Here is a 27,496-nt window from a genome sequence, read left to right on the forward strand (position 1 = left end):
TGTTTTTCTATTTCAATACTTCATAGACTTTAACAGCCAAGTATAAATCTTAAATTTTAACATTTACAATGACTTAACAGAGCAGACTCCCTTTAGTCCCTTTAGCAGACTCACTTTAGGTCTTTCTTTTTTCTTATTTCTAATATTATTGCATATATGTGGAGGCAGCAGGAGGAGTATGTATAGTTAAAGTGTTAGAACTCTGTATTGGGCTCAAGCTCTTTTCCCAGTGACAGAAAAGTTAGTGGATACTGGGAAGTTACCCAGTTACTTGTACCTGCTCATCCAGTAACCTGGTCTGGTGTCATTGGTGACCCTGCTCTGAGCAGGAGGTTGGTCTGGGAGCCTCCTGAGATCCTTATTAGCTTGAATTACCCTGTAAGCCTAGGATTTAGTTATGTCAAGTTTAACTTCAGCATCAGAATTGTGTGTTTGTTTACAGTATGTAAATATGAATAATAATTGTAATATCAAGTGCATTGTTTTGGTTGCCTTGAAAGTAAAAAGTGCAATATAGACACATGATTTTTGGGAAAGCAGTCATGTTTGGTTAATACAGGCTCTTTTAAATGTTATTATTTCTGAATGGGTTTACTTTTTATTTTTTCTCAAATTTATAAAAGTTTGGTGACAAATCAAATATACAAAATAATTTGCTGATGGCTGATACTGTTAATGGAATAAGGTGTCAGAAATTTTACAAGATAAAGTAGCTGCATGAAAATTGTGCCATAGGTGAAAATACATTTGCTGACAAAATCTCTTGAGATCTTCCTTAAAGCCACTGTTATTATCATCACTACTCGTTCTTTGCAGGGGATGGAGTGCTAGATCTCTCTACAAAGAAAAGCGCAAGGTTGGAAGAACCAAAATATGATCCCTTGTGTTCTGAAAACTCAGTGTCTGGGTAAGCAATGTTTAGGACTCTCTTTGGCTTATCAAAAAGACAATCCAGGTTTCTCTTCTTTGGCCAGGTTTTATGTTCGTAACATACCTGTATATACTGGCACACACATGTGGTTCCTATTTTGCTTTCAAAAGAATTTTTGTCACTCATAAGTGTGTGTCTATGTATATATCATATGTTTCATTTGTCTTTTTTCCTTTTTTTTTCTGTTTAAAGAAAAGTTATCAGAACAATCACCAAACTTTAGTTCATGTTACTAAAAATTATGTGAAAATTGATTACATAACACAGTAGAAGTAAGAGACTAGTAGAAGAAAGTGCAAATAATTATTTTAGAATTTATTTAGGGAACTTCAATTTTGGACAAAAATGACCATGTTAATAATTAGATGCAAAATCTTCTTCAACTAACATGAACAAGTTAAATGACTATTATCAATAATATTCCTTAATAGAGAGAGAGCAAGCGCGTGAGAGAGAGCTCTTAATCATCATACTTATATTTGCATCACGGTTCTGACTATGGTGTGTGGTGGCAAGTGGTTAAATTTCTTTATTCAGCAAGGAAAACTTTATTGCATCTGCTGAAAGCTACCACAAAATTAGTGAATTTCTTTGTTTTGTTGGATTTTATGATCTTGGCATCCTCCCATCCACTAGCCATAGCAGGACCCTTTTTGTCACCTGTACGTCTTACAAATAACTTATTACAAATAGGACTACAGTAGTAGCATTTGTTGAATTATGTAAAAGTGCGTTTTATTAATTTGCTGATATGAAAAATTTTGAAAATGGATGGCTTTGTAATTAGTGAGCTGTAAATAGTGAGTAGAAGTTTTTAAAATTTTGTCTTATTTTGTGAAAAATGGACTTGATTGTTAACTACAGCACTTTATCTTCTTGTTGTAGAAAGCCTAGTTTTGTGTAAGTCTGGGATGTTTGTGTGTAGTTATGTACTTATTGCTGCAAATTTTCTATAAGGGGGTTGACTCTTTTATTACTTGTTTAGCGGTAACGTCACGTTTCTACTAACAAAAACTCCTTCAGGATTTGGGTATTTAACAGAACGTTAATTGTATAATTAAAATTATAACAGTGTTGCTCTGCAAGCATGTGAACAAGGGAATATAGCAAGCACATGAGACTATTACCAAATACTGAGCTAGGATATAAAGTTCTTGGAAGGGCTGCTGTAGAAGCCACGGTATGATTTTTGACACATTGTCCTACCAGAACTGTAACATTTTGCTAGGATAATCATTTAACTACCACATCTCAAAGGCTAAAAAGTATCAGAAGCAGTGATGTTACCGAAGCAAGGAGTATAATAAAGGAGTGGACCCTTCCCTTCCATAGCTGTGTGAGAGTCTCTCATACATCAGTTTACCATCGTTTCATTCCATCCATCCAGGAGACTACACAGAAACAGAGAGGACTATGTGGAAAGAAGTGCTGAGTTTGCAGATGGTTTGCTCTCAAAAGCTTTGAAAGACATTCAGTCTGGAGCACTGGACATAAATAAAGCAGGCATACTTTATGGCATACCTCAAAAAACTTTACTTCTCCACTTAGAAGCCTTACCAGCAGGAAAGCCTGCACCTTTTAAAAATAAAACTCGAGATTTCAATGATAGTTATTCATTTAAAGACAGTAAAGAAACTTGTGCAGTCCTACAAAAAGTAGCCTTGTGGGCAAGAGCTCAAGCAGAGCGCACAGAAAAAAGTAAACTCAGTCTACTTGAAACCTCAGAATTAAAATTCCCAACAGCTTCCAGTTACCTCCACCAGTTAACTCTACAGAGAATGGTCACTCAGTTTAAAGAAAAAAGTGAAAATCTACAATATGAAACTTCAAGTCCCACTGTACAATTAAAAATTCCTCAGCTAAGAATAAGTTCTGTGTCCAAACCACAGTCTGATACTGCTGGTCTTCTGGATGTTATGTACCACGTTTCTAAAACCTCCTCAGTCTTAGAAGGATCAGCTCTTCAAAAATTGAAAAATATCCTCCCTAAACAGAACAAAATTGAATGTTCTGGACCTGTAACTCACTCAAGTGTTGACTCCTACTTTCTGCATGGGGACCTCTCTCCTTTGTGTCTTAATGCTAAGAATGGGACAGTAGATGGAACCTCAGAAAATACAGAAGATAGTTTGGATCGTAAAGATAATAAGCAACCAAGGAAAAAACGTGGCCGCTATCGGCAGTATGACCATGAAATAATGGAAGAAGCAATTGCAATGGTAATGAGTGGGAAAATGAGTGTTTCCAAAGCACAAGGAATTTATGGGGTACCTCACAGCACTTTAGAATATAAAGTAAAAGAAAGATCTGGAACATTGAAGACTCCACCGAAGAAGAAACTCCGTTTACCAGATACTGGCTTATTTAATATGACAGATTCAGGGACTGGCAGCTGCAAAAATAGTAGCAAGCCTGTGTAGAATAATTGTTAGCAAATTGTTTTGTGTGTGTATGTATGTCTGTATACACACACTATGTGAGAAATACATATGCTCACTCTGACAGAAGACATGAAATTACACAGTTCAAAAACCACATACATGCCTTTTGAAAAATAGTTTTATTCAGGGTTTTCACTGTGGACAGAAATATAGAGTTGCTCACTTAATTCTTATAGTGTGTATTTAATATAATCCATGTATAAATAGGTGAAAAGATTCAGGTTTTATTTAGTAGTCACTAGCATAAAGATGTTTTGGGAAAAAAAGGTATTTGTCATGTGAAGCATAATTTTTAATTGGTGGAGAACCACTTTACCCATTCAATTATCCATCTTATTATGGAAATACACAACCAAGGGTTAGCAGACTTTTATAGTTCACAGAATACTTACAATAAATTGTAAGTAACTCAGATTATACACAGCAAGGGATTAAAAAAAAAAAAAAAAAAGATAGTTCCTCACAAGGAAGTGGATTTGTGAAGTATTAGTAGGATATAGTACATTCTGTGAAAGAAAAAAAGTTTGTTATTTAAATATCCAATACAAGTAAGAAAAACCTTTCATTACAAAAATGTGTGTTTAGCAGGCATAAACTGCATTTTTTTATAATTTTAAGAAAATTTTGTTGTTGGTTTAGAAAGAAATTGGTGTTTACAAAGTGTACACTTATGAAATCTGAGAAATTACTGTAGTTATAGAATTATTAAATATGAAATAAGATGGAATACTAAGAGCATAAAATAATTTAAACTTTAACATAATTTCCCTTTTTAGTTTGACAATTAAGGTAACTTGTAAGTTTTAAAAAGAAAGTTGGAATGCAACTTAGAGCATGTTCATAATGTGCACAGAATGAGCTTGAGAATGGTTTGGGTTTGTTTTTTTGTTTAAACGTGCTGGTTAGTTGATGTTATGACTACTTAAAATTTATTTAAGGATTGTGTCACACTCCTATTGAAAAACCTCACTGTAACTGTAATGTATTTGCTGCTGTGACATTTCAAAACATTTTCAGTTTATCAAAATGAATACCAAGTTACATTATCATCTTGCTAATAACCAAATTTGCAGTTCAGGGTCTTGATAGAAATACAAGTATGAAACAGTGAAGCTGTTTTAAACTTTCAATAATATAAATTCTTTATAAATTTGGTAGTTAGAAGTTAGACAGTTCATTTTAAATACATAACTTTTAATAGAATTTAAGGGAGACCAATTACCTTCATATTGCAGTTTTTACATGAATTTCAAAGTATTCACACTGGACTTTTTATCACACTTAATTTTTTTATGTAACATCAGAATTATATGTCTACATATGAATGGGGCTTGCTTCATACATTCACTACTGAACATCAATGCCCTTTTCCTCTCAACATGTAATTTTTTCTCTGTGTGCCTAATTTGGCATAAAAAAAACCTCCAACTTTTATACACATGGTACATGTGCACACTTTTTTTTTTTCCACTGAAATTTGCATGTGTATGGGTTAATTGTAGAAATTAAATGGGACATTAGATACATATGGGCCACATCAGGTAATTTCATTTATAGATAGACTTGCCATTAAATTCAGTGAAGAGCATACTACAATACTGGTGGCAAAATCCAACCCATATCTATTAACACTACAAAAAAATGACAACATCCACTTAAAAAAAGAATAATCCTTTGGAACTGCACAAGCAGTATCTCAGTTCTTTGGTCTCTCAGATCTATACTGAATCTTCTTCAGTCATTAAGGTTTACTTGCATATTACAGAATGAATCTCTCAGGCACATGATGATTCTTGGGGTGTCCTGTGCAGGGTCAGGAGTTGGACTCAGTGATCCTGGTGGGTCCCTTCCAACTCAACTTAATCTGTGATTCTATGATTTTAAGCAGAACTGTACCTGATAAGGAGTTCGCAGAACAGCAGATGTCAGGGTCATCTTTCATTTTAAAAGAATTAAGCCATATTTTGTGTGGGCCAGAAGGATTAATTTGTGAATATATCCCCACTGAAAATGCAGCTGAAAAAACCTTAAAAGTTTCAACATCTGTCTTTATACAGTTTTACTTGCAAAAATCTGGGGCTTCAATACATTGCCTAATATTTGTACCATACTGATGTTTTCTACTCCTCAGACATTGTTAGAAATTTGAGTCAGAACTTTATATTGAAGGCAAGTGACAGTACTCTTTTTATATCATTTAAAAGATGACCTGACCAAAAATTTAACAGGATTCATAAAATCAGGGATCATTTTACTATTGACTTAACAGTACTCAGTAGTTTTGTATGTAATATTATAATTAATTTTCAACATTTTAGTATTTGTATTTATTTTTTGGTCAGAAATAGTAATTAAAATATTTTTTGATAGTTTATAGATGATACTCAACCTGTAAGTGTTTAAAGAACAGAATTATTTGTTTCTAATTATTAGGCTAATGTTTAATTATACAGCTAAGGAAAGGCAGGGAAATGTGTAAATTCTCCTCCCCCAACCCCTATGTATTTCATTAATGTCATTTAAATTATACATTTTGAACTGTTTTATAAATTCAGTTACCAGTCACTACTTAGTAATTGACAATTTCTGAAAATTCCTCTTTCAGCAGAATTTTAAATGAAGGTGAAAGCAAGCCCTACATGCTTTCTACTTATTTGAATGTTTCTCAAGTATTTTATATTAAAAAACAGTGCCTCTGTTTTTAGAACTACTGCTCAGTAAAGTTGTTTAAACCATTTCTGGTAGCTAATGACAATTTTATATTAAATTGTATATTAACTTTAGTGAGACTGATTTTTTTAGTTGTTTACAGTACAAATACTTGTATTTGTTTTTTAATTGCAGTATTTCCATTGTCGCAGTAATTTAGTAAAACTCTGTGGCTGCCTTGATTTTTGACAGATTTTTGTTAACAACTGATTTTTAGGCAATTAGTTATATTTATGCATAAATCAATTGCACTATAATTCATGAATTATTTATTACAATATTTTCTAATGAATTCCATGTATTTGTCTTGTGTTGTAAATGTACTGTAATTCTGTTTCTTCTTTGTGTTGTTATATTCCTAAATCTGATTGTATGAATTTAATTGTTTAGTTAACGTGTTTCTACGTTGTAATTTGTAGTAAAGCACTTCAATGCTTTTGCACATAAATTTACAACACTGATGTGTGATTGATTTGCTCATTCAGTAAAAAAAAAAGAAAGAAACAAAAACCTGTACACTGACTTATTTGACTTATTCTTGAGGCACAAGTTGATTAGCAGTGGCATAAGACCAAGAACTGTACAAATTAAGCTCATAATGACTAATTTGCTATGAGAATTTTATCAGAAATAGTAGCTTTAAGGAAGGATGTTTTCTTTTCTCAGAATTGATTAATTACTAATGAGAACAAAATCAGAAAATTAATTTTCTAACACTCCCTTGAGTTAGCAGCTAAAAATTACCAATAGTATATAGCTTTTTTGAGGTACTTATTTACTTAAGTCAGAAAACAAACATTTCTGCAAGACAGATTTGTATTTCTATAGTAGTTCCATTCTGTTTGTATGAGTACTTGAAACTATGTTCTGTTCCAGTTTTGTTGCTGTTCCCGGTCTGTACAGTTCTTGCTAGAGTGATCTATCTTGTCTCTGGCTGAGACAACAGGGGAAGGACCTTTTTTGGGAGTCCTCTGATAGAGCTCTTCCCTGATAGTTTTTGTGGAGGAGGCAAAGTTTGAGTTCTTTATATGTAAATTAATACACTGAAAGTCTGGGAATTAACCTTATCACATTGTTGCCTTTGTGTCATTTTTGGACTCAAGTCAATCCCCACTCCAGTTATTAACTGCCCCTATCTGCCAGAAAGGAAATATCATTCCATGCTTCACCTTGGTCTTGAGCGATACAGAAGGTACCAGGGTAGCAGTGCATCTTGATCCTCTCACCTCTCAGCCCCTCTGTTTCCTGCCCACTCTCTCCGGCCATCTTTGTGTGTGTGGTTTGGAGGAAGTGTGCAGTTTGTCAAAGTGATAGGTCTTCCTTCTATGAAATTGTTGCTTAAGCCTTCTATCCTGAGGATAGTCTAAACTACAGTGTGACAACAAAAATTTAAAGAAATACGAATTTCTTTAAACTGAAGCATAATTCCATAGTTGTATTGAAAAGCTACTAAAAATTAGTATGTTTAAATATATTGACATCTCTACAGGGAGACGCTTCAAGGAAAATGTGTTGCTTTAATGCTTGAATTTGTTGGTATAGTAAGTTCTGCTCCCAAATGGTGACTGAGTAAGGGCTCCATGTGTCTGTACAAGCTCAGACGATCGTTTGGACTGTGGTACTATCGCAGTAGAATAGATGAAAGTTGTCTGTTGTCTGTCAGCTTTAGAAACTAACTCACGTTAAGGGAAAGCAGATTATAGATGTCATACAAGGGTGGATAATCAGAAAATAAATTGTTTTAGAATAATGTCTGTGATAATCAGAATACTGCTTTATACAACAAATTGATCTCCACATAGCAAATTCAAAACAGCTTTGAGGCCTGTGGATGATTTGGTTGCTCACTTTGAGAAGACTGTAAGGCTCCAGAAGTTTCTTCCACCAGTGAACAGACTTTAAATAGCAGTTATGGATACAGGTCCTCTGTAGTTAAGGCTCTCCAGTGAAGATATAGACACACCTTGCAAGTCTAGACAGATAGAAAGGTACTAGTTTAAAAATTCAGTCTAAAAATTGACTGTGCTATAGCTATCTTTTTAGCAAATTAGTACTTAACAGATTTACCCTGGTTTACAAACAGAATATGGAAGATGAAGGCCTAGTGGCATTTTGATTTTTTATTTTTTTTTATCTGGCCTTTCAAAACATTAATTAAAATCATGGTGGTGGGGAGGGCAATTACCTTTTATCCTTAATTGTACTATTAGAGTAAGCTTTATTTTTACAAGGGTAGTGATTTTGATACCTTGTGACTCCTGAATTTGTTGGAGTAACAGACTTTTCTCAGTGTAGTGGCATTTCAAAAAGAGTCAAATCCTGACACTGGCATTCCCTTGAACAATGCAGGTTTTATTTTAGATTGGAAGTGCAAAGAGGTTTTGGGTTTTTTTTTTCTTTTTAAGACTTAATAGTTTCAGATTAAATATCGCAATTTCAACTAATACCATCACAATTATCTTATGCCTTCATGAGTTAGTATCATCTAAATGCTTGATTTTGAATGTATACCATTTCATACTGAATATTACAGGAGAAGAAAAAAAACATGAAGAATTATTATGCACAGTTGGCTGGTTTTAAGCTCTAAACTTTAAAATCTGTCTAGGACAATAAAAATACAAGCTTGCATGTAATAACTTCCAGTAAGAAACTTGAAGCTAAAAGTTATTATTGATGCTTATAATTTTGGGTATGACTTAATTAATGAATAGATAATTATATTTAAATACAGCACATTAAATTTTAAATATGCTTGTTCATTGATCAGTACAGTTGTAAAAAAAATCAAAATTAATTTTAAGTACAGGCTTAAATACAAAAAATTACAGGGGATAATAGCAGGGAAAAAAAGTTAGTGTCATGTTCAGAGTTTGGTGATATGTTTAAACTATACATACTTTTCTAAAACAGAATTCTTCCAACATTTTCTGCTCATGTAATTGGTTTCAGTAAAACATTTGAACTAGGTGTTAACTATCTCTTGATAGTTGCTATCCAGCATAAGGATTTTGTATTTAATTGAAGAAATACCTGTATTAATTTCTACCATGGAAAATTTTCAGCTTTTCAGTATAAATGATTGATTAGGTAAGTAGTGACATTAGTTTTAATAATTTATAAGAAATTGATTAAATAGTTAAAGTAGTATTTTATAAGGTTTTTTTAGTTAATACATTTCAGAACAAATGTTCAGCAGTCCGTCGATATAGGCCTACCCTGTTTTAAGGATATTTAAAGGATATTAACTTTTATCTTGGAAATTACTTATTCCAGTGGTGATTATCTCTTTTTCTGTTTAAGGAATCTGTGTGTTGCACACACATGTGCATTTAATATATTGCAATGAAGAGCATGTGATGCACCACTGCAATTTTTTAAAAACTGAAAGGGAAAATTTTACCTGAAAAGAGTGCTAGGCTATTTTTTCCATTTTCTGTTAGCTTGTTAAGTGTTCTATAAATATAGAAATAAAAATGTCTTTAGAAATACCTTTAAGTGTATCCTGAAGAGCACTCAGTACACTTGAGTATTTAAATATCAAAGAGTGGGATTCAGGAGAGATGGATCCATTCTTTCCTCTGCCACAACCTTGAACCTCACTCATTTACCTTCTCTGTGCCCCAGTTAGTGAAATGAGAGTAATACCAAGCTTGCCAGGTTCTTGGTGAGGTTTTCTTTCATTAATAGTTAAGATAGTTTGAAATACCAGGAAGTTAACATTGTTGTAATTACAGTTAGGTTCAAGAAGCTGTATTTCAAATTATTCTTTTTGCCTTTAATTTTTTCATTATTATTTTTCTTAATGGTAGTTTAGTGCTATCACTGATAAGATGCACATCATTGCTAGTGACACTTGCAAGTATGATTGAATACTGCAAATAGAACAGAACTGTTTTGTAAACATCAGGTTTTTAGGCATGAGTTTAACCGTTATAACAAACATTAGATGTGGTGTTTTACTGTAATTTATATTTTGTTTTGATTTGTTTTCGTTTTCAGTTCAAGCTCAACAGCTGATGCAAATTCAGAGGAAACAGCTAATTTGGAAAAAGGAAAATCAACATTAAACAAAGTTTTGGAGTCTTTTTGTTCATATCACTGGCAACAGACTTTGGCTATGTTAAAATTCCTATTACAGGATGAAAATGTTCCTATAGTTTGCAGTTGCAAGCAAACACATTTGGTCCACTCTGAAACTCCCAGTTCCCTTACTGAAGAGGATGTTCACGTTCCATTTTGCAGTTGCAATGGACACATGCTGACAAAAAGGTGCTGTTTACAAAATCAAAGGCCAAACACTTGTTTACCACCTCTGTCTGTTTGTATTAAAGATTTCCATTCTTTGTCATGCCAAGCTGTAGCAATTGGATGTATTAAGACAATGGTGAACAAAGCATGTAGTTCTCCTAAGTATTGTGCTGACCAGTTGCATAATTATAACAGGCATTCTGTGAAAGCAGCAACATGTACATATTCAGCTAAGGACTGTGACCTCTTAAGCAGCATTAAGTATTCAAACAGATCCCGCAGTCCATCACCACCTCCACTGTCACCTGTACACAGTAAGGAATTTGAATTGTCAGAAGGAATGGTTATGGACTTTCCAACTTTGGACAACAACAAGCTTGAAATATCCATCAACCAGCCTCCATCCCTCTTGCCAGCTGAAGGAAGCAAGGGAGAGTTTGAATATGAGGGTAAAACATGCAAAGGAAAAGAGATTGAGGATTCTGATGGAGCGCTGGGATCAGCAGACCAAGAAAGTAATGATGGTTATATGAACTCTGAGAAAGGTGAACATTCTGCTATTTTTCAAGATTTAATGGACCGCATTAACGAGAAGTTGAAATCAATAGACACTACAGATCTAGCAACAAATCTTGTAAAACTTTCTAGCAGTGACAGGGCACCAGAAAATGATGTCAAATTAGGAGACTTCATAACTTCTCTTTTGCATAATGCTAAGGCAAGTGATTACAGCTTTATGGAATTACTTCACCAACATGATAAACAAGTGGAAAATAAAATTATTCAGACAAGATTTCGCAAGCGTCAGGAAACTTTATTTGCAACATATAATTCTCCTGATTCACCAGTCATTCGACGACAGTCTTTGCAAATCAAGAGGGAGCTTGCAAGCCTTGATGAAACTCTTGTAAGAAAAAAGTCAATTTCTGAGAGAAATGCAAAGAAATCTACAAAAAAAATTGATAAAATGCATCCAAATAAAAGACATAGTTTTACTGTGATAGAAGATGAGACTTTGCAACATCTTGAAAGTAATCCATGTGTGAATTGTCAAACCAAACCAATGTGCTTTCCAGTACACCAAACAGAGTCTTTCGATCTACCTCTTACTAAATTTCAGACGAGCTCCAGCTTTTTAGTTCTTTCAGAAAACAGTGCTATTGCAGCCAGCCAGGCAAAACTCCCAAATGCACAAGGAGATTGTGCAACCTTAAAAGAGACTGGTCAGATTCCTCTGAAGGATGAGAGTAATGAAATCTTGGGTAGAACTAAACGTAACATTGTGCCTCCTGGATGGTACTCTGTGTATGTAACAAACAATATCATGTTTAGAAAGTCATCCAGTACAAAAAAGTCCTTGAAAAGTTTGGAAAAAATGAGAATAAATAAAAATCTTCATGCTGAAAGATGCAGTGACATAAATATAAGCAAAATTGTGAGAGACACAAATCTGCAAGTTGTTGTGGAGCGTTTAGAAGATACAATAAACTTATCCAGAAAGACTAGCAACTCATTGTTGGATAGTTACAAAATAAGCCAAAAATTAAAAGATAATGCTTATGAACAGGTTGTGAACCCAGCTACTAGAAGGGGCTTACCTTTCACTCTGAGCGAAATGGGATGCACAGGACAAAGCTTCCTTCCATATTCACATGTGCCAAGCAGCAGTAAAATCAAAGCAATTTGTGTTGCATCAAACACACAAGAAACTGTTATAGATCAAGAAATTAATGACGGCCTTTTGAAATCTCTGACCTTTAATTCAAGCAGTTCAGCTTCCAGTAATGGGGACTTGCATGTAACTTCTGAAGCCAGGGAGATCTCATCTCCCTTAAACTACTCTAGTCCTATTAAGCTTATGTTTGTCTCAGAAGTTAACAGTCATGAAGGAGTCAAATACACTTTGACATCTGCAGCTGCATCTTCTAAGGGAAGCACAGATCTTTGTTTGTTTCAGGGGCACACAAATGCTTTGTTAGATAAACGGGCCACAGGTGACCTTTCTCATGCAGTCTGTGTCAAGGGTTGTGATTGCAGTGAAAATGATACTAAGGAGAGGTCAAGCTGTATTTATGCGGAAGCAGTTACAAGCTCTTGTCCAGTTGGTCAGATTAACATAAATGATTCAAAAAAAAATGATGAAGTTGTGGAGAAATCAAGCAGTAGCAATGAATTAGTTTTCAAAAGAAAACCTGGTAGACCAAAGAAAATAGGTCCTCAAGTAGTTAAGCAGGTTAAGAGACCCATTGGACGGCCTCCTAAACCAAAAGTAGACATGAGTGGAAGCACAAAACCTAGACCAGAACTTAGCTGTGGTGGTAAAAGCGTCAAGTCTGATGCAGCAGCAATGGAAGAAGTTAACAGCAACAAAAATATTACTGTGACAGTTGTTTTTGGAAGGTCAAGAAGAACTAAGAGACATGTTTCTGAAGGAAATCTAAATCTCATCAGCATTCTGCCCACACAACGTATTGATTCTAATTTTGCCAATGATCCCAGCAAAGCAAGGCACAATGCAGAAACTGGAAATGCTTTGACTGAAACAGTAAAAGCCTTCCAGAATCCTTCTACTGAAAAGGAGGTCTTTGGTTATGACTATGTCAGGCCTATCAAGAGTAATCTGGCATCACCACATCCTTGCAGCAATGTTATACGGCAGATTAAGAAACCATTAACCACTGTTCGAAAGCCTGGCAGGCCAGCAAAAGTAAAAATTTCCGGCATATCAGTGACTGTCAGTAGACTTTCACCTCAGGAAAGAAAAGTGAGCATCAGCAATGGTTTGCCTCCTTTACAACAGCAGAATGTGTTAGAAAAAAACATACCACAAGAAAGAAAAAATCAACTGTGCAATAATATGGGTCAAGTGAAGAACATGCAGAAAGATTCTAGAGAGGATGGATCACACAATGTTAGCACAGCAGTGTCAAGAAAACGTGAAATTCCATCGAGACACTCTGCTAGAGACAGAAAACCTTCACTGCATTTTTTGCATTCATTAGCATCTTCTAGTACATTTACTTGTAGAAGTGCCTTACTACATAAATCTTACAAACTCCATTTGAAAAAAGCTAAAGAGAGAAAGGAAAAACTTACACAATCAAATCAGTGCATAGCATCCAGAGATACCTCAGAACAGAGAAATCCAGTAAATGCTAAAAAGGATCTTAAGGATGGTGGATTTGGGCCCATTAATGAGGTATCATCAGATCCCATTTTTTCGTCAAATCCCTCTCTCAGGTGGTGGCCTACTTCCACTTCAAGTGACACTTTGTTGGAAGAACTAAACAACAGATTTGAGCAGATGACTAATACCTGGTTGAGAGTGGGGGGAAATGAGTTTGACAAATGTCAGTGTGAAAAAAGGGATCCCATTGAACGAGACTGTAATACTGAAATGTCAGACCCTTTAGACTCCTGCCTTGTAGAACTTGAAACATCGCCTATAAAAATGCTTTTCCAGAAAAAGTGTAATATGAATGAACTCTGCGCCTGGTTTATGCAAACTACAGAAACACAGTCTCTCTCTCTTGTGAGAAAGGCAAATGCTCGCAATCCCTTAGAAGTAGTTAGTACTAAAGAGATAAAGATGGAAACTAAGCAATCTGATCCTAGCACTTGCCCTTTCAGAAAGCACTTTAAAAAGTTTGCACTATCCTCCCCTTCAAAACCAGCAGGGAAATTGCAAATACTACATAACATGGTGAGGTCTCCAGTCTTAAGCATGAAAAGTAATTTCACTTTAGCCAGATTAAAAAGAAATGAATTTAAGAAGTTGCAGCGTGATAGGTGGGGACAAACAAAAAAGCTCTATAATCAGGCTCCTGGAGGCTGGAAATCAAAAAAGAAAAATCTACAGTTATTTTGCCAAAGCCAATTGTTTAAAAGTACAAGTGGGGAGACAAATGATGAAACACCCAAGCTGCAGGACAAAAATACGGTAGAAATCCAGCCCACTCAGACTTTGGTAGAGTCTCAGAATAGCCTCTTGCCAACTGAAAATGAAACCAGAGATGCATTTGTTCAACAGATGATGGGATCATCTGACTTTAACCCACATCCTGGTTTAGCAAATATACTTAAGTCACATTCAGAGGCGAATGGAACAATTCGTTGCCAGCAAAATGTTAGAAAAGAACAAAGCCAAGATAAACTGTTTCAAAATACTTGGAAAGCCAAAACCTTTAAAGACTGTAGGATATTTCTGAAAAAAATCAACCATATTGAGCAGCACAATTCATTTAAGTTAAATAATGTCATTTATTCTCCTGAAGCTGTCGACAGTAAAAGCACTCAGGCCTATATGGAAGAAAAAAGACATCCTCTTTTAAGGTCCCATTCTACTAAACAAAATACATTAAAGAAACAAGAAAATGAAGTGGAAACATCTAAAGGATCTAATTCTTCTAAAGTGATTGAAAAGCTGGATGGCCAGTTTCACAGCAGAAAATTAAGTAGTGGTGTAAACCAGGACGATAATCCTGCTGGTAGTTCTGAAGGTCTTACTAGAATAAACAAAAGGAAAAGTCCACAATGGGAGACCACTGATACAAATTTAAGAAAAAGGCATAAGAGACAATCATGCAGTAGTGGACAAATGGCACCTTATTACCCAAAGTACCAAGTAGGTAAGTTATTGTTCCCCACTTCATCTTAAAATTGAAATCCTAAAGAATTGGACAAGTCAAACAACTAAGCACTTTTTTGTTTATTGCATGTTTCTCATTTTAATTTCAGAAAAGTCATGAAATCAAACATTGCATAACATCAGAATAATTCAGAAAGTGCAATTTTAAAATGTTTATGTTTATAATGTTTTGCACTATTCTTTCAGCTCTGATAAGCTAAGCAGTATAGTTTAGACAGACAAGAAGTCAAGTTCTGACATTCTGAAGTCAGTCACAACTGGCTATTGACTTTAAAAGGAACGGAATTTCATTCTATTGTGTAGTTTCTCATAGTGTGAGGAGGAGTCAGCTATAAAATGAAGCATAAATCCAGTGCATTAGCATATAGCTGGTTTTAAAAAATTCTCATTTAATAATTTCTGTTACAAATCTGTAATAGTTTTGTAATTTTACAGTAAAAGATAGTATTTTGTACTTCTGGAAATTATTCAGTCAGAGACCCATTTTAGTATCCTTTCCATGCCAAATGAAATCTGCTGACTCTAAGGGGTTTGCACATTGAATCCTTACACAACAATTTAAAATGCAAAATTATTTTTCACAAGTACAATATACAGTTACTATGCTAAATACTTTGGCTTGGGATCTTTTTAGGCTAGTGTGAAATTAAATAATTTTTTAAAGATAGGTGTTTATAAATATATTGTAATACAACTGTGATCTCAGAAAGGCCATTATATTACTTAGAAAGAGGGCACATTTGTGTAATTATTTCTTCTGTTGGGTGAAGAGATATCCTTAAACAGAAGTCTTAACTAATTTCAACAAAATTACTAAGGTGTGAAATCCTCGCCAAGTGAAACACAACTCCTGCAATGTGATTTAAATTACTGGCTTTGTAAAAACAATATTGTATTAGCTAATCTGATACATTGGCCAAATAAAAAAACCTTATTCAAAATATCAGAGCAAAATCTTAGGTCTTCCTTTGTATTCTGTCTTGTAAAAAAAGATCTCTGATAATAAATGGAAAGGTTAATTTAAGTTGTAATATAAACAATATAATGGCTCTTGTATGCTTTGTTTCTTTTGTACTTCATGTGATTATATAGAATTCTTCATATTAAGCTCATTCAGTATAACCCTGCTTTTTCCAAAGTGCAGCATTTTTTTATCTATAGACTACCCTTTTGTATTTGAATTCATTGATCTGGGGCCAAGCTCAACATAAATAATTTGTTTTTAAGAAGGTCAAACTTTGACACAAAATTGCTGTAAAAAATAACTAGGAAAGGAAAGGATAGAACATATCCATTTCTGTATTACAAATGAAGAAAGAGCTCTCTCATACTTGTAACTTGTTGAGAAATTGTTACATTCCAATTATATTTATCTGTAAATGTTCTGTTTCTATGGTAATGCAAGACCTGTTACTGTGATACGGTCTCATGTTAGTTTTAATTGGGACTCAATTTTATCTACCTGATAACTTTCATCCTTTAGTTTTGGATTTTCAGGAAATCTGATAACTATTTTGATATTTTACATTACTTCATCTACAGTTTTTGTTATTTTCCCTTTTACTTATGGTTTCTCATATCAGTCATTGTCTTTAGAAAAGCTATGATAGGAAATTCATTGATAAAGGAAATGTTAAAAGACAAAGAATGATGATCTGGAATTGTATCCATACTTGTAACCCCAGATCTTTCTTAGGGTTACTATTGCACTATCAGAGGATTGTCTGATATTGGAAGGATGTCTTGTTTTGCTGTGTGGATTCCACATTGTGTACTCTTGCACCAGCCAAGGAAATCATACAAACATTTTTAGTCTGATACGGCTACTCCGTAACAAGAAGTAACCTGATTTCTAGCTGTGCATGCATGTGACTTCAAACATAATTCCTGCATCTGGGAGTTTAATGCACATGAAAACATCATGTTTCGTTCATATGTTGTTTGGATTGTATTTTTGTTTATGTGGTATCATAAACTATATCATTGTTCTGTTGTCATGCTTGAAATGTTGCTATAGACGCACTTATGGTCAGTATTTGAAGTTTTTCTAAAACTTTTACGGATCTTGGGGTCTTACCAAATGTTCTTAAAGAGAGATGTTGTGATGCTGTTTTATTGTAAAACATTGTGGCAGGTGGGCAGAATGTTGTTACCAAATTTTCTATGTACACTTGGTTTTCATTAGCATGTGCAAGCAGGAATAAACAATTGAATTCCTACAGCTCAAGTAGTGTTAAAGAACTAGAACAAGCCATGCACTCATTCGAGCAACAGAAAAGAGTTAATTGCTTTTTCTCATTGCCTGTTGTATTCAAGATAAGGTGGCTGGTAGATACATGGGTCCCTTTGATGTTTGTTGCTACTTCTGAACTGTTGCTTCCACAATGCTTATGATGTGTTGAAGGGCAGTTTTCTTTTACTCTAAATCCATCTTCTGGCAAGTTTTATTTCTTTAGCAACACTGAAATGCTATTATTCTCTGTTGTGCAAAGAAAGTTACATAAGCATGTTTTTAGGAAAGCATTTGTTTTCTTTTCACAAGGGTAATTCACTTGTAACACTGAAGTGCACGTTAACATGCTTTGGACTTGGCCAAAAGGTTTCAAGAAAGCCAAGCTAAAATACAAAAAAATATTAATCCAACAATAAAACTGGGACATGTAAAATACTCCATTTTACAATCTTACAATGTACTGAATATTTTAAAAATCTGCTTCAGAGGATGTGGACTTCATACAGATGGAAAAGAGATTGTGAACCTTCAACAGTAGCAGGCAGAGCTGATATCACAGACCTATGCTCTTGGCCTTCCTATCAGGGTGGGAGTTTGCATACAAAAGCTTTTAAAAATCAATTTCTATCACTTAAATTTAGGATATTTTCATCTAACATGAACTGTCTAATTTTCGCCCTTACATTCACTTTTCTTCAAGTAGTCTGGAGTTTTAGAACAGATCTATTGGATTTGTCAGCAGAGAATATGACTTTTCAATTTTAATTTTTTATTACATTTGAATGTGGTTTTCCTATTTTACCTTAATGAAATCAAGTTTGTGCAGTACTTGAAAAGAGAATTTGCTAATTTTTGTGGTCAAAGTTGGCTGCAAGAGTGAAGAATCATAACTATGAAAAGTTCAGTGTTGTGAGTCTAATTGGTCTCTTCATTGTGCACATAAAATAACATCTGTATTAACACTACAGACAAACATTTTCTTAAACTTAACGTCCATTACTGCAAGTTTGCTAAAAATTGGAAGGGAAAATTTTGTGATTTTTTTCTTACACATATGTGTTAGAATGGCTTTAATATTCCAGTATTGTTGCTTATTTGTGTCATGGTAGTGCAATCCAGTAATAATAAAGCTAGAAATGGGGGAATCCAGTAATAATAAAGCCACACTTCCCTACTACTGTGAATGACCTAATGACAAACAGGATTGGTTTTAGCAGGTTGTTCAGCTTTCATGAAGGACCACATTCTACACCCCTAATGAATGACAAATTTGAAATACTGAGCTAGGAAAAGTGCGGAGGAGACACAGTAGAACAGTCATTAAATCTGTTGATTTTAAGAAGGCACTTTTCACAAAGGCTTTTCATCAGAGGGTTACTTGGCTCTAAAATAAATTTCACTTGTGATGCAGAGTAAGCAGATAGAAATTTTCATACCTGTAGTTGCCAGACAAGAAGTTAGCTTTTCACAGGCAGACATAAACCAAAGAGCATTAATAGAAATATAAGAAGAATATGAAATGAATGACTGTTCACAGTAAGTGGGCCATTTTTAATGCAGAAGTGTAAAAGCAGAAAGGTACACTTGATATGTAGTTGACTATACATGTGTACTAAATCCTTACTCATTTAATGAACTTATTGGTCTCTGCCTCCTTCCCCATGATGGAACAGCAGCTCCCATGCCACAGTCTAATGGTCCATTTTGTTTTACACTCTGGAATTCTACTTGCCAAATTACATACTCTTCTTTCCTTTTCTTTTTCTCACATCAGGTGATCTAGTGTGGGGTGTGTAGGTTTTGGGTGCTGTTCAGCTTTAAACTGCAGTTATTTGCATATTGCCTTAGAGTATGCTGTTACTCATCTTCTTTTGAGAGTTCTGAGCTAAGGATTTTTACTATTGCTTCTTTGAATAATGGACTTTTTTAAAGAACTTGGCTCTGAGGTCTTCAAATTTCTTTACCTGCTAGGATATGTAATTTGCTGTAGCTTAGTGCCATGATCATTAAGCCTTTGTGTAGGATTTATATACCCAATTTTATACCTAAGCTGGGGTGATTTTTTCATCATTTTATTCAGTATTGTTTTGCTGTCTGTTTTTAATTTTACCTCTTCAAAAACTGAGAAACTCATGGGTATATTTTCCTGTTTGTCCTTGGTCCTGAGGAAATGGCTACATTTTTCAGCTTTCTTTAGGGAACTGGTAATACTACATAAATATAGACAATCTTCTGTCTTTCTTTGAAAGCCTTTTACTAAAAGAGAAAATAGCAGTTTTCCAAGGCCAGCACAGTGCTTTTGAAAATCTGACAAGTATATATCCTTTTAAAAATCCTCTCTACTGTTGAGAGTTCACGGCCTTAAAGCAGAGCTTCTGTTGCTGTTAGACAGAAAAGGAGGGAAGTCAATCAACAGAGCCTGTGAGGAGGTAACCTGTAAATTAAGTATTTATGTAGTCTGACCATGACCAGAGCAGATTAATTTTGCTGAGACAATTCCACATTTTGGGGTTGAAAATAGTTCAAGAGAGATGCTGTAATTCACAGAGGCCTGTGTACTGTGCCTTAGTTTGCATTTCTCTATTGTTTATATGCTAAAGCTACTGCTGCTTTTCAGTTTTCACCACATCTTTGTAAAGTGTCTTATACTGGAATCTTCAGTTAATTACATTCAAAAAGTGCAGATTCTGGTTCCAAAACTGAGGGGGGAAATTTAAAATGGTGTGACAAGACTGGGTTGTTTGCATGTATTCTTGGGTAGATTTTCCTTTTCTAATTCATCTTTCATTCCTCAAAGGATAGTTTTAGTCAGACCCTCGATGGTTTGAAATCTTTTTCAGACTTTTAAGCCAAATATAATGGCACATTTATTCACTGTTCATCCTTTCACTTGTGGTGTCCTTTAATTTTGCTAGAATGTACAGTTGTGCCTTAAAGATATTGTTTAAACAACCTTTGATACTAGTAAAAATGTTTTTGTTATTTGGTAACTGGATGTTAATTTAATAGAAATAGTAATTTCACCATATTTTAAAGACAGTATTTCCTTATCAAAAGCCTTTTTCTCTGCAATGTTTCCTGTGGTTAGCATGGAGAAGAAAGGCTCTCTAAAATGTCCTTGAATCTTGGGTGCCACTGAGAATGCTGTGTGTTTCTGAAAACTGTTGACAACCTTCAGGTTTTAATTAAGACATATTTTTACAATGATCAACAACTTTGATGGATGGATATATCTTTCAGATGGATATATCTGAAAGGAAATTGCTGTATACAAGAAGCCTAATATTTTAAGAGCAGCGTTTTGCCAATATTGCCGTGCACACCCCACTACAGTGTCACAGCTTGGCGGGTTTGCCCTTGGTGGCAGTCGGGGCAGTGTCCTGCTTCCTGTGCTCAATGTCATCTCAAATGTGGTGGTAGTTTGGGGTGTGTGGTCTGGATAAACAAAGTTTATGGAGTCCTCATTAGCCATGTTCACTTCATAGTTATTTAAAGATTTTTATTATTAGGTATTTTGAAAGAAATTAGAGGAAGACGTTTGGAAATCAGAATTATGGATTTTACCAAATACAATTATATAGAAATGTGTGATACATAGACCTGTACCTGAATATATTTATACAGGGTTATGTGCTACCTGTGAACCTTTCTAAGGTATGATTTTAAGAAAAAATCACTTCTTTGAAAAACTGCAAGTAGAACCATGATTGAGATGCCAATTGGGAAGTTATTTGGAATTTTTTACTTTGTTGCTCACAAGGGTTTTTTTAATAGTGCTTTATAAAAAACTAGAAAAGTAATGCTTATTTCACTGCTAGTCAAATACAAGATTGAAATTATTGTAACTGAGTCATAATTAACATGTACTCCACAGTCCTAACCAGGTTAGGACTCAATGTTTTGGTTGTTTGCAGTGTAACTTGGTAAAATAATGTTGTTCTTGAGACACATCTCTCTCCATTGTCTCCTTTCAATGCATGAGGTATCATTTTGAAAACCATCTATGAAAACCACAGTTTTCACATTTCCTCCCTCTGTTATTTCTTTTCTCCCATTGTTGGATTGCCAGCTTTCAGCAGACTGACTTAATTTCTCATCTAAATGCTCATTTTATACTACATTCTCAGTGTCTGATTTTTCATGAACTTTTTTTGTTAATTACTCACTTAATAAATCGGATTATCTGTGTTTTCCCTGCAGTTTTGTACCTTTTTGTAAAAAGGTGTGCACACTTCTTCAAGGAGGGTGGTGAGCCCAATTAGGATGTCAAGTCATTGCACATCAGCTCTGCTCCTGTAGTGAAAATTACACCCTTGCCATTGGCTGTCTCTTCCTGTGTTGGCTGAACTGCTGCTTTCTGTATCTCATGACACTTACTTGTGGTGTTGCAGCAGTACAGCATTGACTTGTGCTTCATCTGTGCTCCACGATAGCTGCCTGTGCCTTTGTCCCAGCAGTGCCTGTCCTGCACTGGTGCAGCACCGGGCTCCTGCCGAGCTGTTGTTCATTCCACAACGTTGCTGTTGCTCCTTTTGTTTATTCAGACCCACGTCTGAGCCATGGTTCAGACCAGCCCAGGCCATTGCACTCTGGTTATTCCACATTTCTCTGCATCCTGCCTTCATACTTTGCTCTCCTTTAGTACCAAACTGTAACTGATTCTCAGATCATGCATCAGCTTTCCTTTTATCCCAAGCTGTGTGTTTGTGAGTGCCAAAGGATATTCTGCAGAAGACAAGTGCAGCCCAGTTTTATTCCTGTTTTGATTTTTTACTAAATTTCTCATTGTGTACTTTGGCTAATCCATTCTGTCTGGTCCATACACCTGCCAAGAGATTTTTAATAGCATGAGCAAAATGTCAGTCAGCTTTTGTCACAGATTTCTTCAAACCCAGGTATGGAAATTCTTTTGTAAAAAGCCATACCAGATTTTTAATCCATTTTTTTCATATTGAAGACCAGGTTATTTATTTTTTTCCTACAGTGTAGAGATATGTCTTTTCCAAGATCAAGATATTTAAGCAGATTTCATCTTCCTGTCTCCATGCTTTTGGGCCAACAGCTGAATGCTTTATAACTCTAGACAAGTTACAGTTTCTGCTGCCACATTCATGGCAAATTGCACATTCCGTTCTTGTGGGACAGGTCAAGTAATTTTTGTTTCTTTGCATTTTTTCATAAGTGAAAGGGGACCATTTTTTGAGGCGGATTCCTCTCATGTTCCAGACATCAGTAAAGGCGGTTTAGATTATTCTTCAATTTCTTTGGAGTACAAAAAATGGTATCTCTTGCTGTGTCAAGAGTATGTAAACCTTTAGTGAGAAACTTCATGATTTATGGAGGCAATGTCCCCTTTTCTGTATTCTATTCTTTGGTTTCAGTCTGTCTAGGTTTTACTATTTGATTTGTCTTTGCAACAGCAGAAGCTCACCTGACTTCTATCTGCTTTATTGGTTCCTTACCACAGATTCAATTTAGCCACTTTCTTTCAGTGGCTGTGCCACTCACCTACTCTCCATCCTCCACTCACTGCCACATGCTCGTTTCTGTCTTCACTTCTGGGCATCCATAAGAGGAATCTGCTTCTGTGTTTTATCATGGTTTATTTGTAAGTGGGGCAGGTATCTTAATTTGACTGCATCTCTTTCTTCAGTTAAGATCGACTTTAGACCTACTTTTCTTACTTCATGTATACCAGTAGAAATGGCCTTAAAATTAACTTAGGACTAAAAATACTTTTAGAAGAGTAAGTCTGGATTTCTGCTTGGTTTGGGATGTTTTATGTCAGCTGTCAAGACATCAGTGAGTAATGTGACTACAATCAGGTTTTTCCAAGCAGGTCTTATGTAGGTATTCTTATTATTTGTTTTCATTTTGTAGCTCAGGGTAGAATATTTCTAAATTTATGATTCTGCTAGGAATTAGAATAATGAGGCTTTCACATTTCATATTAAAATGCATGCATACATGAAAATTAAGATGTTCAGGGAAGTCAGTCATTTCAGATGGATCTTGATACAGGTTCCTGTTACCTAAGGTGTGGATTTCACAAATACTCAGAGATTATATTTGATATTTTACTGATACAGGCCTGGCCTCCAAGCTTTCTTATTTCAAACTATTGAAATCTTGGTCTGAACAATGGATTATTTCCCTATACATGAAATGGAAACCTAGCTGAAAAAATCTTGTCTAGAAGCTGTAAAAAATGACTTACAATATTTTTCTTTCAAAATAAATTCTTATTCTCACTTGAATTATGCTCTCTTGCCCATGTGTAAAGTCTTTCATTTTGAATGCAGGGTAAATTTTAGGGGGAAAAAACTACTTAAAAGTTAGGCTTCAGTGTTTTTATTGGGGCACTTAGCATAATTTTCAAAACATTCAATAATAATAATTTATTTTTACAATTTAAGAAATTTATTTACAATGCAAGTGAATATTTAAGAACTATACTTAAGCTATATATAGGTATCAATTCTTAAAATTTGGTGGTTGTTGTTACCTGTCTTTCTAATTTAAAGTTCTTGATGTGTGTTTGAATAAATTCTCTTGTTTATCATATTTGTTGCTGACATTTCCTATTTATCAGTTTACTACTTACAGCTGGTTTTAAATTACATTTAAGTAGTAGAGATCTCAGAAAAGGAAATTACTTATTTGCAAATTGCTGTTTGACCTTCCTTAATTCAGAAGTCTGGTGGATTTTAAACCACCCAGGGACTGTCTCATCGTATTTCTGAGATGATCTTTCTCCATAACATAATTGCATTTATAAAGTCAAAAAACTATTATGGATTAAAGATTTGAGCTCAAGTGACAGGACTTCCATAGCTGCATTCATCCCAGCACTTGAGATGGAGGCATTGTGCTTCCTCAGAACAGCCTGAACCAGAAGCACACACTGTTCTGAACCTCCAACCTCACCTTATTGCACCCCATTCCAAACCTTTTATAATTATGATTAGGTAGAAAAAAAATATTAAAAGCTTTCAGTGGTGCTCATCTGCACAACAGGTATTTAGGGGTTTTATTTTATTTCCATGCTGCTAACTTCTAGTAATAACTAGAAATTAGTTTTCTTTCAGGGAACTGATGATCAGAGGAAGGCTTGTTTCATGGTGGTGCCTGGAAGCTAAGAATTCATTATGTTCATCATCATATTAATGATGCTGCCTTTCAACTGTTAGAATGTTAGCTGCTTTTTGTTACCAAGATCTTTTAAGACAGTATGCTATGAACAATTTGAGATCATAGGGTTATTTTTTTTTTTCTTTAACAGGTTATGTACTATCATCATTAGTAAATTGCACCCTAAACTTTTATTACTTCTTCATGCCCACTTCAGAGACAGCTTACATTAATATTCTACTTCCTTGTTCTTGAAAAACCCTGTGCCTTCTGTGGAGTGGTAAAGAATGTTATTGCTATTTAGACCTTTCAACATATATTCAACCCTGCCCTGTATTTTTGGGAGCCATTAGAATGGAGCTCTGTACTTCCATGGCTGTGCAAGCCTGATTAATTTATTTTTAAAAAGAGATTTAGTTCCTGAATTCTTCAATGAAATTTCAATTTAAACCTTTTGTGTTACGTATGATCTGTTGTGTGTAATTTTCTGAGGCTGACTGGTTTTGGGGAGAAAGTTATGTTATTTCTCTACCTGAACTTTCAAACTGTTGCCATCCACTCCACTTGCCAAATGTTTACCTGAGAATGGAACCACCTGCTGTTCAGTGTTACTGCTGTGCTATGGTCTTTGAAGATGAAGTACCAATGATAAGCACTGTGATCTAATTTTGTCTCTGTGCAAGTTAAACTTAAAGCTTGAACAGTGTGTTGGTATCTCAATATATAGATTCAGAAAAAAGCTACCAGTTAGTAATGCTCTTTCACTGACAGGCCAAGAGTGCTCACAAATTCCTAGTTGCCTCTTCTTGCTGTCCCTCTCATATATTTTCTATGTATTTCATTCATATTTCCTTTTTTTTTTTCTTTTTTTTTTTTTTTTCTCAAACCAAGAAAACAACTCTGAGTTAGTCTGAAGAGCAAAATAAACTTTCCACCATAATTTCAGTCTGGGATTATGGCTGGTTCTGACTTCTCACCCTGTCTTTTTGTCTCCATTCAATTCACCTCCCATCTTGGTATGTTGTGCTGTTTTGTTTGTCTTAGCACTCCAGCTGTGTTAAACTCAGCTCTTATATCTAACTTTTAAGACTCCCTGAATATTGTTTATTTCCCCATCTTGCTTTGATTGATTTCCAGGGCATTTTTTTTTCTCTCTGATTCCTAAATGAGATTCCATCCACACAGCTGAAATATGTTATTTTATACTACAATGAGAGTCCAGCTGGTAAATGGAAATGAGACATGAAAATTTTCTTTATAGATTCCTTTGCTGCTGGGTTTTGGCATTGTGGAAAAAATGAGTTTAAATTTTAGAGACAATCAGTCAGACTGTGCATGCTTGGTTTACTGTCTTTTCAATGTATATTACATTACCAAATCAGTCTCTGTTGGAAGTCATACTGAGGCTACTGTAGTCATTGTAGATTTTAACTTGGTGCATTCCACTAGTTCCTTTTTTGAGAAATTGTTTGAGCAGAGTTTGTACAGAGAACATATTTTTAAATTCTGCTAAAGATTTACTGTTTCTACTCAGTGTTTTTGAAATATTTCTGTAAAAGCCTCGAGTCAGTGCTGTGTGTCACAGATGCTCTTATGCATTCCAAGCTACCAGTCTGCAATCACTGCTGGCAGTGTTTAACAAGTGCAGTTTGCAGAATTTCTGTCAGACAGGAGGGTAAGAGCCAGTTTGACCTTGCTCCAAAATAGTGGGGAAGGAGATGTTCTTGTCTGTAGGTGTTGCAAATGACTTAGAGAAACATAGCCCTGCAGTGATACTTTCATAGCTGTTTTACAGCACACAGCATTGATGGCAGTCTCTGATGGGAAATGCTGAGGACTGACCTAACAGATAAGAGATATTTTTACCCATTCCTACTTTTTTCTTTTTCCTACTTTTTTTAACATGTTGTGACAGATTAACTCAGCAAATATATGGACTTGAGCTAGCCAGGTTTTGTTTTAACTTTATCATTTTCATAAAACAACAACAGGTGTCAAATATCCTGTTTTCCAGAATAACGTGGCTCGAAACTGCAGAGAAAATAAGCAGATCAAAGAATATTATTTTCCTTTTGTACTTGGCAGCCTCACATTTTCTGGTGTTGCTCTCCCATCCTGCTATTAAAAATCAGTATTTATAATAGTATAATGATGATTTGGGTAAAACTAAAGAACAAAATGTGGATTTTCAAACAAAAATAGTTGTATTCAGGCAGTTTTAACAGAAAGTATGCCAAAGAACAACGTTTTCTTTAGCACTTACAAGCATGGGGAGGCCACTCATTGCTTACTTTAGTAGAAGGCTGAATTCAAACTTCTCTATTTGTTCCTTTTTATTAAATGATAGGAGGAAACTTTTGTGGGGAGAGATCCCTTTAGGCCCCAGCATGTCTGGAAACTTAACTAACACACAGGGTTCTCTGCTTAGCCAAGGAGACCAGAGAGGACCCGAGAGTCCATTGATGTTACTCTGATCTGGCTGCTAAGATGAATTAGAACAACACAGGCAATCCATCCTTTCTGCAGTGCTGTTGAAAGATGGTAAATTCAGAGGTAATTCAGTAATGGTGATAGAACGGGGAGTTACAACACACACAAAACCATCCCGAAGTCCTTGCTCACTGTTCCAGACCCATTGGTTTGGTGTGCAGCAGCTTCCAAAAAAAGCCCAGAGCAGGTGAGGGCATTCCCAGCTTGCACAGAGCCAGCAGTGTGTCCTGTCACTGTGCACAGCATGGTGTGCCCATGTCCTCAGTGCCAGGCCTGCCATCCCTCTGGGCTTCACATGGCTCTGGGGAAGATCAAACTTCTCTGACACTGAACAGGCCCCTTGCACAGAGCCACGGCAGAGCACCTGCTGAGGGGCTGCTGAATTTGGCTCCCCGAGACATTTTTTCAGATTGCTCTTGTTTCAGATCAAAAAGTGTAGTCACATTTCCATATCCCTTTTTTTTCTGTTTACTTTCTAAGAAAAGACAAGAATTATATGGATTCGTTATTATACATGGTGAAATATAAAATCTTTTCAATTAAGCAGTAAATATGTTACCAGCACTTCAAGACTATTTAGAGAAAAGAGCTAGGAAAGGGTAGTATAATTAAAGATGAAGAAAAAATGCTGAATTTTCCAAGACATCTCACTAATTTGTCAC

At 35.2% G+C, this 27,496-nt stretch overlaps 1 protein-coding gene across 9 annotated transcripts in view; it reads left to right on the plus strand.

Moving 5' to 3' along the window:
- Positions 1-27,496, plus strand: part of LCORL (ligand dependent nuclear receptor corepressor like) — an 80,822-nt gene that overhangs the window by 48,924 nt on the left and 4,402 nt on the right. For 4 of the 9 annotated variants that reach the window (XM_053975304.1, XM_053975308.1, XM_053975307.1 and 1 more), the window contains exons 6-7: positions 817-907; positions 10,084-14,956. In XM_053975304.1, coding sequence (XP_053831279.1) covers positions 817-907; positions 10,084-14,956 — 4,964 coding nt within the window. Of the gene's footprint in view, positions 1-816; positions 908-2,318; positions 6,470-10,083; positions 14,961-27,496 lie in introns of those variants that run through there. The other 5 variants (XM_053975305.1, XM_053975306.1, XM_053975310.1 and 2 more) reach the window with 4 other exon arrangements.

Source organism: Vidua macroura, chromosome 4 (assembly GCF_024509145.1).
Source record: "Vidua macroura isolate BioBank_ID:100142 chromosome 4, ASM2450914v1, whole genome shotgun sequence".
Lineage (NCBI taxonomy): Eukaryota > Metazoa > Chordata > Aves > Passeriformes > Viduidae > Vidua > Vidua macroura.